The 17,917-nt window shown below is 44.9% G+C and overlaps 1 protein-coding gene across 6 annotated transcripts in view; it reads right to left on the bottom strand.

The window, feature by feature from the left end:
* LOC145353365 (uncharacterized) overlaps positions 1-17,917 on the bottom strand; it is a 119,392-nt gene that overhangs the window by 24,095 nt on the left and 77,380 nt on the right. The window contains exon 10 of one of the 6 annotated variants that reach the window (XR_013888689.1): positions 11,131-11,218. The exons of 4 other annotated variants lie outside the window; for them this stretch is intronic. Coding sequence is in view for 1 of the 2 variants with exons in the window: in XM_080204047.1 (XP_080060173.1) it covers positions 16,320-16,360 (41 nt within the window). In the remaining variant the exon portion in view is untranslated. Of the gene's footprint in view, positions 1-11,130; positions 11,219-16,313; positions 16,361-17,917 lie in introns of those variants that run through there. One more of the 6 variants, XM_080204047.1, reaches the window with a different exon arrangement.

The following is a 17,917-nucleotide window of genomic DNA, read 5'->3' as shown; positions in this document are numbered from 1 at the left end:
GGTTGCACAGGTGTCACATGGTAATCTTTTGGAGTCGGAGATGTCGGAGGCATACGGTGTCTGACCTCTCCTCGAAGGACATTTGTGCACATAACTGCTGGGGTCTCTGCTCCCGCCTTCTCCTGTGCCCCCGCTCTGGATGAATGGCAGTCACCTCCTGCCTCTGATAGTCGGCTCCCTGCAGTCCTGCAAGTGGTACGGCCCGGACCTCCTGGGCCTGCAATTTATCCTCCAGTTCCTCCTCCTTAGCTCCAGCAGCAATCAAAAGAACAGCAAGGATCAATTGGTTGCAAAAGCCATCTCGTCACTCTGGAGGGTGGGGGTTTGCTGCTTGCACATCGACAATCACTGCTCCCCCCCCCCTCCAATCCCCCCAGCCACACGCTCCACACAATCACAGCTCCTGGTAAAGTTGAGAGGCTGCAGCAGTGCTATCTGCAAGGGCTTTGTGCCCATCCTTCAGCCTGAAGGAAGCTGAGGTGCAGGGACCCAGCAGCATCCACAAGACCCGAGGTCAGTGCTGATACCCTGGTCCATGCTGCAAGACAAACAAACATCGGAGACCGTGCACAGCAACAGCACCCCCCACCCCCACAGAGCCGCCACCGCCCTGAGACAGAAAATGGCCACAACATTCCGTGATTAGCGGAAAGCCATCGGACACCATGCACTTACCTTCTCGCCAAACCTCACTGATGAAGCGCTCGATTCAGACATTTATTTAGCAGGTCCATTTCGGCGCAGATTGGCGAACACAGTCGTAAAGGCGGATATGCTGATAAAGTTGAGCACGTAGTTCATTAATTCAAATGAAACGCATGTAAATACATTTCTATCGCCGTTGTGCCCATTTCGGGTGCGAAGCAGATCGCTGCCATTCTGGAGTTTTGGTAAAGTGGCAATCTGCACAGACGCGGGTGCAGATCACATTAATGGCCTCACACCCAACTTTACCACATTTTTGCGCCCATCGGGCCCAGAGTCACAGAAGTTTACAGCATGAAAACAGGCCCTTCAACCTGACTTGTCCATGCAACCCTTTATTTTTAAACCCCTAAGCTAGTCCCAATAGACAGCATTTAGCCCATATCCCTCTATATCCATCTTACCCATGTAATTGTCTAAATGCTTTTTAAAAGACAAAATTGTACTCGCCTCTACTACTACCTCTGGCAGCTTGTTCCAGACACTCACCACCCTCTATGTGAAAAATTGCCCCTCTGGATACTTTCGTATCTCTCCCCCTCAACTTAAAACTATGCCCTCTAGTTTTAGACTGTCCTATCTTTGGGAAAAGATATTGACTATCTAGCTGAGCTGTGCCCCTCATTATTTTATAGACCTTTAGAAGACCACCCCTCAGCCTTCTACAGTCCAGAGAAAAAAGTCCCAGTCTATCCAGCCTCTGCTTATAACTCAAACCATCAAGTCCCGGTAGCATCCGAGTAAATCTTTCTAGTTTAAAAATATCCTTTCTATCATAGGGTGACCAGAACTGTACACAGTATTCCAAGTGTTGCCTTATCAATGGCTTGTACAACTTCAACAAGACATCCCAACTCCTGTATTCAACGTTCTGACCAATGAAACCAAGCATGCTGAATGCCTTCTTCACCACTCTGTCCACCTGTGACTCCACTTTCAAGGAACTATGAATCTGTGTCCCTAGATCACTTTGCTCTGAAGCTCTCCCCAATGCCCTATCATTAACTGAGTAAGTCCTGCCCTGGTTCAATCTACCAAAATGCAAATTAAACTCCACCTGCCATTCATTAGCCCATTGGTCCAATTGATCAAGATTCCATTGCAATCCAAGATAACCTTCTTCACTGTCCACTATGCCATTCTATTGATCCACTGAAAAACTTTTATTAAAACAAATTTTTTGTAATCATATAATTAAACCGTAACTAAAAGTATTAGCAGAACTTTTACCAATTGAAATTCTTAAACATGACAAGGCTATCTCTATTAGTTCCAATTCAACCAGTATTCCCCATAAACGGAAACTGCTCTTCAGAATCAGTGAGCAAAACACACACGCATATGTGAGTTGCCATTCCTCCAGCATTTTAACCCTTCTGGACAGAGACACGCCTGTCTTCTGATTCTCAGACAGTTGCCTCCAGAGAAAGATATGTCTTCAAAACACAGAACTACAGGGAGAGAGAGAGAGAGAGAGAGAGAGAGGAAGGATCCTGCCTTTTGCACAGCTCTGGAGGGAGATACCTATTTTTTAGCAGGACCCAGACTTAAATTTCAGAGAGAGAAATAGCTGCTCCTTTTAAATTCAAACAGCAATTGCCTGCTTTTTCTCTCTGTAAGCCTAGCTTCATCCATTCATGTGTCTTTTTTCTTTTCGGTCAACCTAGTTCAATGCTATTCTAAAATCCTAACCTGAAAAACTTAACAAAACTGCATTAACTTAGATTAAAACAAACACCCCAATAATTAGGAGGAATTATTCTTCTGTAAACTCAGCATGTGGGCTGTCAGTTGTAGAGAATTGGCACTGTAATAAGAGCTGAATATAAAACAGTCCCTTTAGATGAAGCATGACATAAATACATTTCTTAAAGGCACAGTATCATCACGCTTTTCACAGGCCCAAGAGGAAAACATGCGACAGGAGTCTACCAGAGGCATACCACTCTTTGTTGCAACTGGTACACTGACATTGCCCTCACAACATTTTGCAGCCCAACCTCAGACAGGCACTTTCTCCACCCACCGCCCCCCCCAACACCCCCTACAGAAGCCCCTGACTTGAATGTACATTCTGGTTAACGTTGATGACATACACAGATAAAACCTGAAACTCTGTTTGCGAGTTATCATGTTTCCCAAAACGTATTGCTGAAAAATCAGCAGCAGTTAGAAAAATAAGGCAGGAAATGAAATGGGTTTCCATCATTAAAGTGCCTGAATCAAACATGTTTTGTGATTCCGTGTAAGTTCTTTGGTTCTATGAAACCAACTGGTTTCTCATGGTGTTGCTCACGGGAACAACATAAGAACCAGCCATTTGTTCTTCTCCATGTTATTCCTCTATTCTCCGCATTGTTACAATCCCGGTTGATGTTATAACTGGATGGGAAGATCTCAGAATGGGACTCTGGCTAAAAAGATAGTCAGAGTCATAGAGGTTTACAGCATGGAAATAGGCCCTTTGGCCCAACTTGTCCATGCCACTCTTTCTTTTTTTTAAAACCCCTAAACTAATCCCAATTGCCAGCTTTTGGCCCGTATCCCGCAATACTCATCATACCTATGTAACTATCTAAATGCTTTTTAAAAGACAAAATTGTACCCGCCTCTACTACTACCTCTGGCAGCTTGTTCCAGACACTCACCACCCTCTGTGCAAAAAAATTGCTCCTTTGGACACTTTTGTATCTCTCCCCTCTCATCTTAAACCTATGCCCTCTAGTTTTAGACTCCCCTACCTTTGGGGGAAGATATTGACTATCTGTGCCCCTCATTATTTTATAGACATCTATAAGATCAGCCTCCTACGCTCCACAGAAAAAAGTCCCAGTCTATCCAGCCTCCACATTTTTGCAGAAAATGTGGAAGAACAGTCACAGGACTGCTAATTAGTTTTAGCTGCAAGAGATCAAAGAAATCAAACTTATTAAACATGAAAAGTTGAATTATGCTACAAAATTCTCTCCTTAGGAGAGGTGATGGCCGAGTGGTATTATCACCAGGTTATTAATCCAGAAACTCAGTTAATGTTCTGGGGACCTGGGTTCGAATCCTGCCATGGCAAGTGGCAGAATTTGAATTCAATAAAAAATATCTGATATTAAAAATCTAGCGATGACCATAAAACCATTGCTGATTGTCAATAAAGCCCATCTGGCTCACCAATATTCTTTAAGGAAGGAAATCTGCTCTCTTTGCCTGGTCTGGCCTACATGTGACTCCAGAGCCACAGCAATGTGATTGATTCTCAATTGACCTCAGGTAACTACGGATGGGCAATAAATGCTGGCCAGCCAGTAATGCCCATGTCCCGAGATGGGAAATTCCCACTTGAGGTCAATGGAGCTTTCAATGGACCATCAAATGTTCCATTTCACTCGTGATGATTCCTGTGGTGGACGGAACTGCAAAATTTAGCCCATTCTGTTTGTTGTTTGCAGATTGTTCAGCATGATCTAGTTTTTCTGGTTACTGCCCATTTGTATACTAAGCAAGTGCAAGCAAAGTATTGGCATAAACCATGGCATTGTTCCAAATGCCTATCTGCTGCCAACAGTGACCCCCTATACTTTGGGAATCATGCAATATACTAAAGCTGCAGTGTCCTGCCATGCTGTGATTGCTTTTCAGTAGGAAAAGTAATTGAAGTGTTTGCCTACTGAGCAATTCATTAGTCACCTGCTCAAGGCATCTGTTTACTACAAATTGGCTTACATTGCTGTTGTCCCCTGTGATGGCCTGGAGTGGACCAAAAGGGGTTTTTGCATGCTTCTGATAATGCCATCTATGTGGTGGTGGTGCATCTGCAGTAGACAGCACGGCTTGGTTCCAGACTGTTTGCTGAAGCATAGTCACGCCTGGGCTTCCTGTTCCATTCCCTGTGGTTACTGCAGATAGGAGCAGTCTATCTGGCGTAATCAGATGTTCCTGGAATCCTACATTTGTAAGTCAAGTCAAGTTTGAATGCTGATTCCGGTGTTTTGAGTGCTTTACAGTTATAATTAACAATAAATGAATAAATTTTTATTTTGAACAATACATAGATGTAGTATATTCCAGCATAAATGATCAAAATCACAAAATACTACATATTTTAGCAATAAGATGCATTTATATTAATTAATTCCAGGCAGTGCACTGGAAGAGTATATTTTTACAATAATGCGTCGTCCCCTATAATTGTGTAGTACAAATAGTCTCAATTGCAATATGTCATGAGCAATATTCTGCAATAATTCTGTACAGCACATTCATTTTGTTAACATCATTGGAAAGGTTCTTCTGATAAACTTCATTTTGTATTCTTGCACATTGATTGATGGGACAGTTCATTCTTCTTAGATGTCAGCCATGACTCTTGCCTCTGAGTCAGAAGGTTCTGAGTTGAAGTCCTACTTTGGACACTTCAGGCCAGAAATCTAGGCTGACATTCCAGTGCAGTACCAAGGAGGTTCTGCAGTGTTGGAAATGCTGCCTCTCAGAGTGCACATTAAATTGAAGCCCCTTCAGCTCACTTAGTGAACCTAAAATATTCTATGGGATGAAGTTGAAGAGTTACTCCTGGCATCCTGGTCAACATTCATCCCTCAATCAACACTGCTGAAACCCACTGCCTGGGTTTTCCCGCTCCTGTTGGTTGAGTGGGTTCAACGACAGGAGTAGAAAATATCCTGGGAAGTTCAATGTCATGTTTTATCTTGGCTTAAACACATGACCTGATTCTCCTTCCCACCCGTCAGTGATTGGGCATGTTTCCTGACAGCCAACGCCAGGAACATCACTATAATAACATATATCAGGGCCGTACGCCAGAATTATTCTTCCCTCCAACTCATATGTGGTCGCGGGATGGCAAAGCAGTGTAAATCATGGCTGGTCTCCGAAGGTATCCACCTGTCAGACATACCCCTTGGAGAGCTCAGGTCAGTGTAACTCTCGGGTGGGTGGGGGTCATGGCCAGGTACTGCTCTGGCACTATCCCCGGCACTTTCCGGAAATACCCTGGTACTGCCAGAGCACAGTCCTAGCACCACCATGGCTGTGCCTGAGCAGTGCCGGGAGGGAGGTGGGAGGTATGCTGGTGTGTGAAGAGTGTGAGGTGGGTGGCCTGCCAAGGGTGGAGGTTCCAGGGTTAACTGTGCCCCAACCCTCGCATTTCTAAATACACATGGTGGCGAACCCAGTCCTTGATGCTTTCTTTTCAAAGTGCTACACCGTATGGCGGAGAAAACTACCATTGCTGTTGGTGGTTTTCTCAACCCAGTAAGAAGTCTGACAACACCAGGTTTAAGTCCAACCGATTTATTTGATAGTAAACTCACAAGCTTTCGGGGTTTGCCCCTTCGTCAGGCGAATGGAGAGTTCTGGCCTCAGACAGAGCGTTTAACAGCACAGTTTACCCCAGTCCAACACCAGCATCTCCACATCATGACTACTATCTTTTCCCAACCACCAGTGGCCTTTGATAACCTCCAGAAAAATTCCTCCACTCCCACATCACAATCACACTGCTGTTTGTGGGAGCCCGCCATGTACTAATTGGCTATCATGCTTCCTACATTGCAACAGTGGCTACATATCATTAGCTATAAAACTCTCTGGGATGTCCTGAGGCATTAAAAGGTGTTATATAAATGTATATCTTTCTTATAAATATGCTTACATCTTTTGTTCATTTGTTATGCAGCGAGTGGTAATGACCTGGAATATCAAAAAAAAGTGAACCCACGAACGTGATGCATTTCACCAGAGAAAGTATAGTTTGGAGTCACAGGTATTCATTGAAATCGTACAGGCATTTATGATTTATGGTGAGATCTTATGGTTCTGCTGATGGTGCACCCTGCCATGGGTTTCCCAGTGTGGGGCGGGGGGGTTGGCATTCAACAGGAAACCTCATTGACAACAGCAGGAGCTTAAGATCCCGCCACCAGTGGGTGCTGCGCCCTCTCCCACCAGGAAATTTGGCACGACTGTTACAACTCTCACCAACTTTTACAGATGCACCGTAGAAAGTATTCTTTCCGGTTGTATCACAGCATAGTATGGCTCCTGCTTTGACCAAGACGTCAAGAAACTACAAAGAGTCGTGAACGTAGCCCAGTCCATCACTCAAACCAGCCAACCATCCATTGACACTATCTACACTTCCCACTGCCTCAGAAAAGCAGTCGGCATAATTAAGGACTCCATGCACCCCGGACATTCTCTTTTCCAACCTCTTCCATCAGGAAGAAAGATACAAAAGTCTGAGGTCATGTACCAACCAACTCAAGAACAACTTCTTCCCTACTGCCATCAGACTTTTGAATGGACCTATCTCGCACTAAGATGAGCTTCCTCTATACCCTAGCTATGACTGTAACTCTACATTCTGCACCCTCTCCTTTCCTTCTCTCTAAGCCTTGTCTGTATAGTGTGCAAGAAATAACATTTTTCACTGTATACTAATACATGTGATAATAATAAATCAAATCAAAAATCAGCGCGAAACACACTGGGGAGGTGGAGGAAAACCCTGCCCAGCAATTCTCAAGGAAAATGAGAAGCATGAGCCAGAAAAATAATCAGTTACATTAGCAAATGCAAGGTTCAATGTCTTACTCCTTTCCCCACCTCCTCTGAAATTCTATCCATCAGGAATCATATGATCCTGTTTTACTGACACAGTAGGGATGATAAAAGGATGCTGAAGCTCGATCAACTATAAAAAGTGCAGCAGTTTGTAGCTTACTCACTTCACATTCTAATTACAAAAGTGTACGTTCACATAAAAAGATAAACTTGTGTCACTGACAGCTTGATATTACTGCCGACAGTGTTACTTCATCATTTTGGACCGCATTACTGACCTGTGAAAAGGCAATAAAACCCTCAGGAATAATTATAGCATCCAAAGAAACGCCAATCCATTAGCAGTTTATTAATTGTGGCTCTCTGGTAGTAATTTTCTGTTCTTTGTGCTTTCTATCAGACAGAGTTCACTGAAAATGTCTGTGCTGTGATTGGACTCCTATTGCCATGTGCTTTTATGGAAAATTGATCTTAAGCTGCTGGCTAAATTTATAATAGTGCACCACCTCATATCAATCATGTTGTGTAGGTGGAACAATGAAACAAAACAATTTGCTTCTATTTGCTTTCCCTGCTCTCCAAATTTCCCTTTGGGAGGGCTTCTCCAGGCCTACTAGCTCCACATGTGAATCACAATGGTCTGAATAATTGGTCATTTTGCAATGGGCATCAAATCTGTCGCAATGTTCCTGGCGTGCCCCACCCCACCAGCCCAGATTGCATTCCTGCTCATAGTGGGCAGGAACCTGATACATAGACAACACAGTGGTTAACACTGCTGCCTCACAGCCCAACGGTCCAAGGTTCAATTTCGGCCTCGGGTCCCTGTCTGTGTAGTGTTTGTACGTTCTCCCATGTTTGTGTGGGTTTCCTCTGGGTGCTCCGGTTGTGGATCGGCCATGCTAAATTGCCCTTGGTGACAGAGGGATTAGAGGGTATTAGAGGGGTTATGGGGGTAGGGCCTGGGTGGGATTGTGGTTAGTGCAGACTCAATGGGCCAAATGGCCGCCTTCTGCACTGTAGGGATTCTATGGATTCTATGAATTCAAATTGACTACTTTAAATATAATTAGCAGGTTTGAAACCAATTCAAATACCTTCTGCTATTCACCCACCTCCCCAGTGGGATCTGCAGTGGGTAACCTTTCATACAGATCCTCACAAGCGAGAACTGGCTTGTTGGTCTCTGAGGGTTGAGGAAGCACAGCCAACCCCTCGTCAATGAAAGGCATCCTGCTCCCACGCCACACAGGCATGAGATTCATCTAACCCAGGCCTCCACTCAGGCTCCTTTCCCCCTCAGATTCCCCACTCAAAACCACTTCTGCTTCGACCCCCATTCAGTCTACTTTCAGGCCACACACTTTGGTGGTGCCCCTCCCGGCCTCCACCCCTGAGGGGGATCAAGGAGATAGATCCAGTGACCGTTTGCCCCTCTACTGCTGCCAGGTTGAAAAGGACGGGTCCCTCAAAACATCTGGGTGTTGGGTAGACTCAGGCCTCCTGAATCCACCCAGGGTTTGACCTTGGCACTCTCTGTCAGGATGAGGGTGTCAATGGCTCTGCTGCTTCTGGCCCTGGCAAACCTGAAGGCCACCTTTGACATGGTGATTTCAGGCAGGTCCTGTGAAGAGGGATTCCTGCCTGTCAGCTGTGAAAATTCTGAAGTGGCCGGGTCACTGTAGCCTCTGGTCACTTGGCAGGTTTTTAAAATCATTGCAGCACTCCATTTGGCAACAGAGATTTTCTGCTGTGTGAGCAGACCCCTTTGAAGTCATAACATCACACTGTCATAGAGGTTTACAGCATTGAAAAGGCCCTTCGACCCAACTTGTCCAGGTCACCCAGTTTTTAGAACAAAGAACAAAAACAGCCCGGGAAACAGGCCCTTCGGCCCAACGAGCCCGCGCCGCCATCTCAACACCACCAGTCCCCCTCTCCACCCACGACCCTTGTCTAATGTTTTATGGCCGTCCATCTAATGTTTTATGGCCATCCAATGTTTTACCATTAAGCTAGTCCCAAATGCTCACATTTGGCCTATATTCCTCTATATTAATCTTGCCCATGTAACCGTCTAATAAATGCTCTTTAAAAGACAAAATTGTACCCGCCTCTACTACCTCTGGCAGTTCGTTCCAGAAACTCAGCATCCTTTGTGTGAAAAAATTGCCCCTCTGGACATTTTTGTATCATCCCCCTCTCACCTTAAAACCATGCTCTCTAGTTTTTAGGCTCCCCTACTTCGAGAAAAGAAGTTGACTATTTACCTTATCTATGCCCCTCATTATTTTATAGACCTCTATAAGATCACCGCTAAGTCTCCTAGCCTGGGAAAAAAGTCCCAGCCTATCCAGCCGCTTCTTATAACTCAAACAATCAAATCCTGGTAGCATCTGAGTAAATCTTTTCTCCATTCTTTCTAGTTTAATAATATTCTTCCTATAATAGGGTGACCAAAGCTGCATACAGTATTCCAATTGGTACGTGGCCTTACCAATGTTTCGTACAACCTCAACAAGACATCCCGACTCCTGTATTCAATGTTCTGACCAATGAAACCACGCATGCCAAAAGCCTTTTTCACCACTCTGCCCACTTTCAAGGAGTTATGAACCTATACCCACAGATCTCTTTGTTCTGTAACTCTCCCCAATGCCCTACCATTAACTGAGTAAATCCTGCCCTGGTTCGATCTTCTTCTGAAACAAAAGGCACAACATTTGCCACTCTCCAATCTTTAGGCACCTCACCTGTGGCTGTCAATGATTCCAATATCTCTGCTAGAGGTCCTGCAACTTTTTCGCTAGCTTCCCGCAACGTCCTGAGGTACACTTCATCAGGTCCCAGGGATTTATCTACCTTGATGCACTTCAAGGCTTCCAGCACCTCCTCCTCTGTAATATGTAAACTCAAGACATCACTACTTATTTCCCCAAGTTCCCTGGCACCCGGGCCTTTCTCAACAGGAAATACTGATGAGAAATATTAACTTATGATCCCACCCTCTGATTTAGCCCCAGTGTATGCGCACAGCTTTGATTCAAAGTTGCTGAGGCTTCCCAGTAACCTGAAATCATTAGAACCCTATCCATTGCACTCAAAGCTTGTAACAAATTCAATGTGCCTCACAAAAGACTCAGCTGCCAGCTCGATGGATTTCCATCATCCTCCAGCCACCTGTGTTTATTTTCGTTTCCCTTCACGGTTGAATGCGTCTCAAGCACTCCTTTGATCCCGACCGCAATGCTGACAGCGTCTAAGCCTGACTGACAGCCTGTGGTCTAACTTCCTCTATGAGGCAATCAGGCTGGTTGTCCATGATGCATAAATTAGCATCCATCAGGTGGGAGAATCCAGGTTTCCCACTGGGGTGGGCAATTTGGAAGAATTGTGGCATTCATCTCTTGGGGGTTCCACACAAACCAGCCGCCCTCCATATTTTCCCCATATGGATATTCCTCATCTCTGAAACTGGATAGTAAATACTAGCTGACCCCGGCCTGAATTCCAGCTTAAGTCTACCCCCACCCTTGGGAAGTGAGGGTGGCTGGGAAAGTGCAGAATCTCAAAATCAGGTGTGTTTGGATGGGGGGTGGGAGGGTTGGTGGGGGGGAGGTGGGAATGGAATTGGCGGGGGAGGTGGGAGTGGAATTGGTGGACTCAGGATTGGGGGCACTCAAAGATCTGGGAAGGGAATCAAAAGCCTATGGAAGGGGGAATTTGGAGACCTGGGGTGGGGGAAAGGAGGTCAGAGGACTGGGTGGGGTAGGGTCATTAGACAGAAGGCACAATTGACAGGGTTTTCCAGGGACAGTGGATCCGGCGGTTAGGTGTAAAGACACTTACCTCCTGGATCACATTTCCCACACCATCTGTGCCAAACCATCTCCTTGGAGCTCTGGTCACTCTCCCATCTTCCCACCTCCATCAAAGCCTTAATTGGATGTGTTGGAGAAAGATTTGGGTCAGTATTCCAATTTTCAAGACCTGAGTTCTCCCTAGCTCTTATCCCTCACTTGCACGTATTATGGGGTTAAAATTCTCCTCCAATTTGACTGTGGAGCACATTGCAGTCAAATGAAATCCTATTTTTAGGTAGCAATGACAAATGTGAGCTTTCGCATTGGATTACAATCAGGGTTTCCTTCCTTCTGTAGCTGAGGGACTTGCTGAGGTTAATTTTAATCGACCCTTTCACTATTGTCAGTGGGATCAGCAAACTGTTGCGGCACAGTGGTTAGCACTGCTGCCTCACCGTGTCAGGGACCTGGGTTCAAGTCTGGCCTCGGGTCGCTGTCTGTTTGGAGTCTGCACATTCTCCCCATGTCTGCATGAGTTTCCTCCACGTGCTCCGGCTTCCTCCCACAGTCCAAAGGTGTGCAGGTTAGGTTGATTGGCCAAGCTAAATTAACCCTGGTGTCAGGGGGATTAGCAGAATAAATATGTGGGATTATGGAAATAGGGCCTGCGTGGAATTGTGGTTGGTGCAGACTTGATGGCTGAATGGCCTCCTTCTGCACTGTAGGGATTCTATGATATTCAGGATTCAAAACAGCAAATATTTGGTGTCTGTGTTGCTCAGTTCTGAACAGGACAGTGCACCAATCAATTCAGCCAAAGGTAGGACCCAATTCAACCATTATTAGTTAGCGGGATTGAATAAGCTTTTGGTCGGTGACCAACAAGAGACAAGTTTACTGACCAATTGCCTACTTTTGCTTAAAGCTGTCTAAAATGATGCTGCCAGTACCAGCAGTGTAATATGTTATCTCTGTTCCTGTTTTGTTTGGTTTCTGTGATAAGGCCTTTGCTGAGAGTAGTGAAGAATGGCATAGCAACAGAGGTAATAGCTAATGGTAACCATGTAATTTTTCACTGACACTCTTACTGTCGTTTCATGGTCAGATCTGGCTTGAGGACAAAAACATTCTGAATGGTTGTTTGTTCATTGCTAGCCGACTTATCCCCTTGTAAAATGGCCTTGATGCGTCATCTCATCTTCATTTTGTACGCAGACTCATAATAATACTGATTTCCTTACAGGGGTTTAACAACACAAAATGTCTAAGAATCTAGTGGCGAGAATTGACTGTTGTTCCTTATCAGAGACGCCTCCTGGGAAAACTGGGGGAGGGTAAACTGTATCAGAAATCTGTGACTTTGCTTGCTCAGTATATGGAACAAGTTCTTCGAACAGACTAAAGATCTTGTTGAACAAGAATGAACAAAACCTAACCAAGGAAAATAAAGATAAGGGTGGTTATTATCACTGTTACATTGACCTACTTTTTTTTAAACCAGAGGCAGCTGTATTTGAAAGCTTCAAACACGTGTCCTTCTGATGGCATTGGCTGCTTATTCTGGATGAGTTTTTTCTAGAGAATTGACTAGCCCTGTTTTAGTAGATAACTGCGCTTCGTGGTATAGCAGTGAGACTTACTGATCAAACCCTAGATCCTGGTTAGGCTCAAGTTAACTGATTTATATTCACGGGGTATGAGGCAGAAGACGTCCATCTGGATTTCTGTTTCAGGCTGCTGAAAGTGGGTAAATGTATAACTTTGGAAGAGAGTTTAATTTCCCCTAGTAGTGTGATGGTCAAATATTTGCATATAATTCCTGTGGGTATTATTTTAATGCAGTTCTCCCCAATATCTTTAATGGTTTAAGGGCTGTTAAAAGAGCACAGATATGAATTAATCAGTGCTGAAAAGAAATTAAACCTCAGAGTGAATGACCTCGATTACGCTGCATCCATAATATACAATTGATCAATGTTTTATATATGTTGTGGCTTTAACATAATGAAACGTCCCAGAGCTCTTCACCACAGCATTATCAAACAAAGTGTGACACTTAGCCACAATAAGGATGTTATAAGGTCAGACGACCGAAAACATGGTCAAACAGATAGGTTTTAAGAAATGACTTAGAAGAGCAAGGTAGAGAGGTAGAGAAGTGTAGGGAGGGAATTCCAGAGATTAGGTGTAGGAAATTTCACAAATGATGGAATGATTATAATTGGGAATGCACAAAAGGCCAAAATTGGAGGCTCAAAGCAAGACAAAATGTTATCGGTTTGGCTTACAACTGTGCCTTGGAAATGCTGAAACCTAGTTGATCCCAAATTACTGCACAAAACTGATCTGCAACTTGGAGGGTGGTTCATCCCTGGTTCACAAGCAGTTGATGATGGTTGGTTGAAAAGTGGCAAATCCCTGGTTAGCGAGCAGTTGGCGAAGCAGTGAGATTTTGGAGGGTTGTGGAGTTGGAGGAGGTTAGAGATAGGGAGGGACAAGGCCACGGAGGGAATTGAAGACAAAGATAAGAATTTTAAAATCAAGACATTGCTTAGCTGGGGGGCCAATGAAGGTCAGCAAGTATGGGGGTGTTAGGGAATGGGGCTTGTTATGAGATAAGATTTGGGCAACAGAGTTTTGGATGACATCCAGTTTAGATGGGGTAAAGTAAGACAGAGCAGCCAGGAGTGTGTTGGAATAGTCAGGCCTGGAATATGTTTCAGCAACAGGTGAACTGAGAGAGGAGTGAAGTAAAGCACCTCTGGAAGAGAAGGTGAGGACATTGGAGAAGAAAACGTCATTAAGTGAGAGTAGTCTGACTCACTCACTCACTCAGTCTCGAGTGAGTCAACTCGAGGCTCTTCCAGATCAGCATCCGATTCTGCCTTTCACTGCTAACTCAAGAATGTAGCACTGGATGAACAGAAAGATTTCTCCTCACAAGTAAGTCAATTTGTACCTGCACTTTGCTGTACTATACGGTGAGGAAGTGTCCTTTTTATTCTACAGCATTGATCCATTATAAAATAATTGACATTGTTGTGCAAAAAGTGCAAATAATTTATGACCAACAACCTGACAAATGAAAATGTAAAATATAAAAGTAATATTTCCTTTGTGTACTGGGCAGACATTTCATTGCAGAATTCAGATGAATAATTGCTTTCCTGTGATTAATGCTGTTGTCTGAAATATTCAGTGACTTTGCTCCTGGGTAGACTCAGCAATATACAGTCCTGGAGTACTCTTACTTTTGAATATGGCATTTTCTATGTGGTTTATCTTTCAGGTTTACCTTTTAGGTGGGCGGCACGTTGGCACAGTGGTTAGCACTGCTACTTCACGGCGCCAGGGACCTGGGTTCGATTCCCAGCTTGAGTCACTGTCTGTGTGAATTCTGCACGTTCACTGTCTGCATGGGTTTCCTCTGGGTGCTCCAGTTTCCTCCCACAGTGCGAAAGACATGTTGCTTAGGTGCATTGGCCATACTAAATTCTCCCTCAGTGTACACAAATAGTCACTGGAGTGTAACAACGAGGGGATTTTCACAGTAACTTCATTGCAGTGTTACTGTAAGCCTACTTATGACACTAATACATAAACTTTATATTTTCTCTCTTTGTTCTTAGTGTGATAAGCCTGTTCCTAGCTCCATGTCGAGGTGGTGAGGAACAGTCTGGAAACCGTGGATAGGTTTATGGACAAAAAGGGATTGGTTTAGGTTAGTGGGTCATTGTTTTTTAACTGGTCGGCGCAACATCGTGGGCCGAAGGGCCTGTTCTGCGCTGTAATGTTCTATGTTCTATAACTGACCCTTTATCCAACTTTCCATCAATTGCCACATAAATTCGCCTGACTGCAATCAGCAACTCAGCAGTGAAACTTCTCTCACTCCTTGGTGCTACATCTTAACCAATTCTTTCATCTAGTTCTGTAAAGGCAGGAAAAGTAGAATCGTGGTGACCCTGTTAGAGATACCTTGGAAGAAAAGCAGAAGCAACAGACTCACTATTTCTGCCACAGTAACCCATTACCAGGGTGCTAGGATCTGCCAGACTTTATAATTAAAAGTAGTTTTTAAAAATGCTGTGCAGAGAATCTGTCAGCACTCCTGGGGAGAGCTAACAAGCGTCAGTTTCAGTCGAAAGCTTCTTCTCAAAGCTCAACATTAAAAGGCAACCAAGCCAGGCAACTCCCGGCCCCTCCCAGCTCTGAACGTGCCTCCCAGCCCACCAGCAGCCCTGACCCCCCCAAGCAGGCTGTCCCCAACCCAATGCCCAGCTGCTACTGCTGGCCTCCCTCACTCAGCCTCTCATCCCAAGGTGCAGAGTGACAGCGGGACTCCCAATGCCCACAGATCGCCCCAACCCCCAGAGGCCCCACACCATCAGGCCTCTCCCCCTTGGCACTGCCCGATAACCATGGGGCAATGCTGTGCCCTCTGGGCAATGGCACTTTGTCTCTTGGGCACTGCCAGACAGCCCAAGCTGGCACTACCAGATGGCAGTTTCCCAGGCACCTGATCCCGAGGGCGGGGGTCTCATTTCTCCCCCCTTTACTCTAGCAGGGTTGGGCTGCCTGCTTCCCACAAGTTGGGAGCTATACTAAACCCACTGGAATGAACAAGTCCTGGAGGGGGTTGGGGAGGGTCGGGGGGGGTGGTGGTGGGGTCGAGGGAGCCTAGCAGAGTCGGAGACTTCAGTCCTGGGCCAGCTAATGACATTGAAATTAATATTTAAATTAGCTTCTGAATAATTTAGGCAGCTCCGCGCCAATTTAAGGCACAGAACTGACAGCATAGGCACTCGGAGGCCATGGTACCCAGCAGGGAACCCACAAAATGGCTTCCACTGGAGTCTCCCGGAATGCTGCGCTAGTAAAGCAGCACAGTGGGATGGGAGAAACGTTCCCTCTGTCTCCTGGGAAAAACTGTTATATGAATAGCAATGTCCACTTGTACTATCAGTTATCTTTATAGTTGATGCTATAAATGCCCAATTTTCATCCATTGCTATATTAATTGGAACAATAGGATCTGAAATTAGTTGTACTCTCAGGGACAGGTTTTCGTAGAGGATGACTCCACAGCTATTTTACAATGGTGGGTGTGACCCAATTCTGAGATTCCTGACCAGTTCTCAGTGGCAATGATTTTCACCTGGAAAATTCCTGTCTCCTTTCTTGCAACCTGATTTGAAGATTCAAACCAGGAAGAGGTCTGATGAACAAGGACACTCATTGGCAGCTCCTGAAGCTGAGATATCCGATCTGCGTTGCTGGAAGGGTTAAACCATAGGGTACAATGTTAACAGCACTCGCCATTTTGAGAGTCAGCGCCTAACACGCTATCTGGGAAGCCCACTGGTGCAAGTAGTGAGTCTGCAGTCTGAATTCCTGACCTGACTGGCTCCATTGCCCGCAGCCACATAGTGGCCACCACCGCACTCCCCCAAAACACAGACACACGCGCGCGCACACACACACACACACACACACAACCCCGCATCTTTCTACGATCTCTCTTGTCAATGTTTCAGTGCCTATTTGGGCGAGGTTAAGATAAGAGTATTTGAAGCTTCTGTTATTGTTACTTTAATAATCTGTCTGATAGATATTTTCAGAGGGTTGGAGAGCTGTCAGTCAATCAGATTGGCTAAGTGTCCTCCATCCTCAACATTGTACCCTATGATTTAATCCTTCCAGCAAAGCAGATCATAAAATCATAGAGTTCCTACAGTGCAGAACAAGGCCACTAAGACTGTCAAGTCTGCACCATCAGCAATCCCACCCGAGCCATTTTGCTATAACCCAACTAACCCTACTAATCTCCTTGACGCTAAGGGGCAATTTAGCATGGCCAATCCACTTAACCTGAACATTTTTGGAGTGTGGGAGGAAACTGGAGCACCTAGAGGAAACCCACGCAGGCATGGGGAGAATGTGCAAATGCCACACAGTTACCCGAGGCCGGAATTGAACTCAGGTCCCTGGCACCATGAGGCAGCAGTGCTAATCACTGATTGGCTAACTCAGCTTCAGGAGCTGTCAATGAGTGTCCTTGTTCATCACACCTCTTCTCGACTTAAATCTCCAAATCTGGTCACACAAAGGAGGCAGAAATTTTCCTGTATTCACTGACGTTCTAAATCACTTGTTTACCTCATAGTCCACTTTCTGTATCCCAGTGGAGGACATTTTTGAAGGCATTGCTTTAAGTTTTCATGTATCCTAAGCTGCCAGTAGATTTTTACAATCAGATTTTAGACTTATTTTAGACCCCAATGAGGGAGCAGTGCTGAACAGCCCTTTTCAAGCCACCAGCCCTCAAAATTCTACCAAGTGAAGCCAGAAAGAAAAAAACATCAAACCAAATAGAAACAGAGTTGTCAGGATCTGATGGCCCAGGTTGTTGGAGCTTATGGGAAGCATTTCCACAGACTGCCCTTTGGGCAATGAAGCCTTCAGCATCAATATAAGTTTCATTTGAAAAGGGCAGAAATTATTCTTGGCAAAGCTATCATTTAAAAGCTTAATTCTCTTGGTTAAAACGTCTCGCTTGCTTAACATAAAATAATCAAAGCGAGGAACTTGAGAAAATCATTTGGAGAAAGCAAGTTTAATCTTTGGACAATAATGTTGTCTTTCCTATCCTCTCAGTAACATGCAGTCTTTCAATTCTGTTTTTAAGTTTTGTTTGAATGCTCCCTTGCGCTTGGCTACTTCCACAACTCTGACCCAGTGTCTGAAGCTCGTCACAGTCACCAGAAAGTAAACCAGATTTAACCATGAATTGAACGTACGGCAAGCATTAGCCAAAGACATTGCAGGCTAAC

This window comes from Carcharhinus amblyrhynchos, chromosome 15 (assembly GCF_965287045.1).
Source record: "Carcharhinus amblyrhynchos chromosome 15, sCarAmb.v2.hapA, whole genome shotgun sequence".
Taxonomy (NCBI): domain Eukaryota; kingdom Metazoa; phylum Chordata; class Chondrichthyes; order Carcharhiniformes; family Carcharhinidae; genus Carcharhinus; species Carcharhinus amblyrhynchos.
Note: the sequence above shows the minus strand (reverse complement) of the source record. Positions and strands in the feature narration are given on the sequence as shown.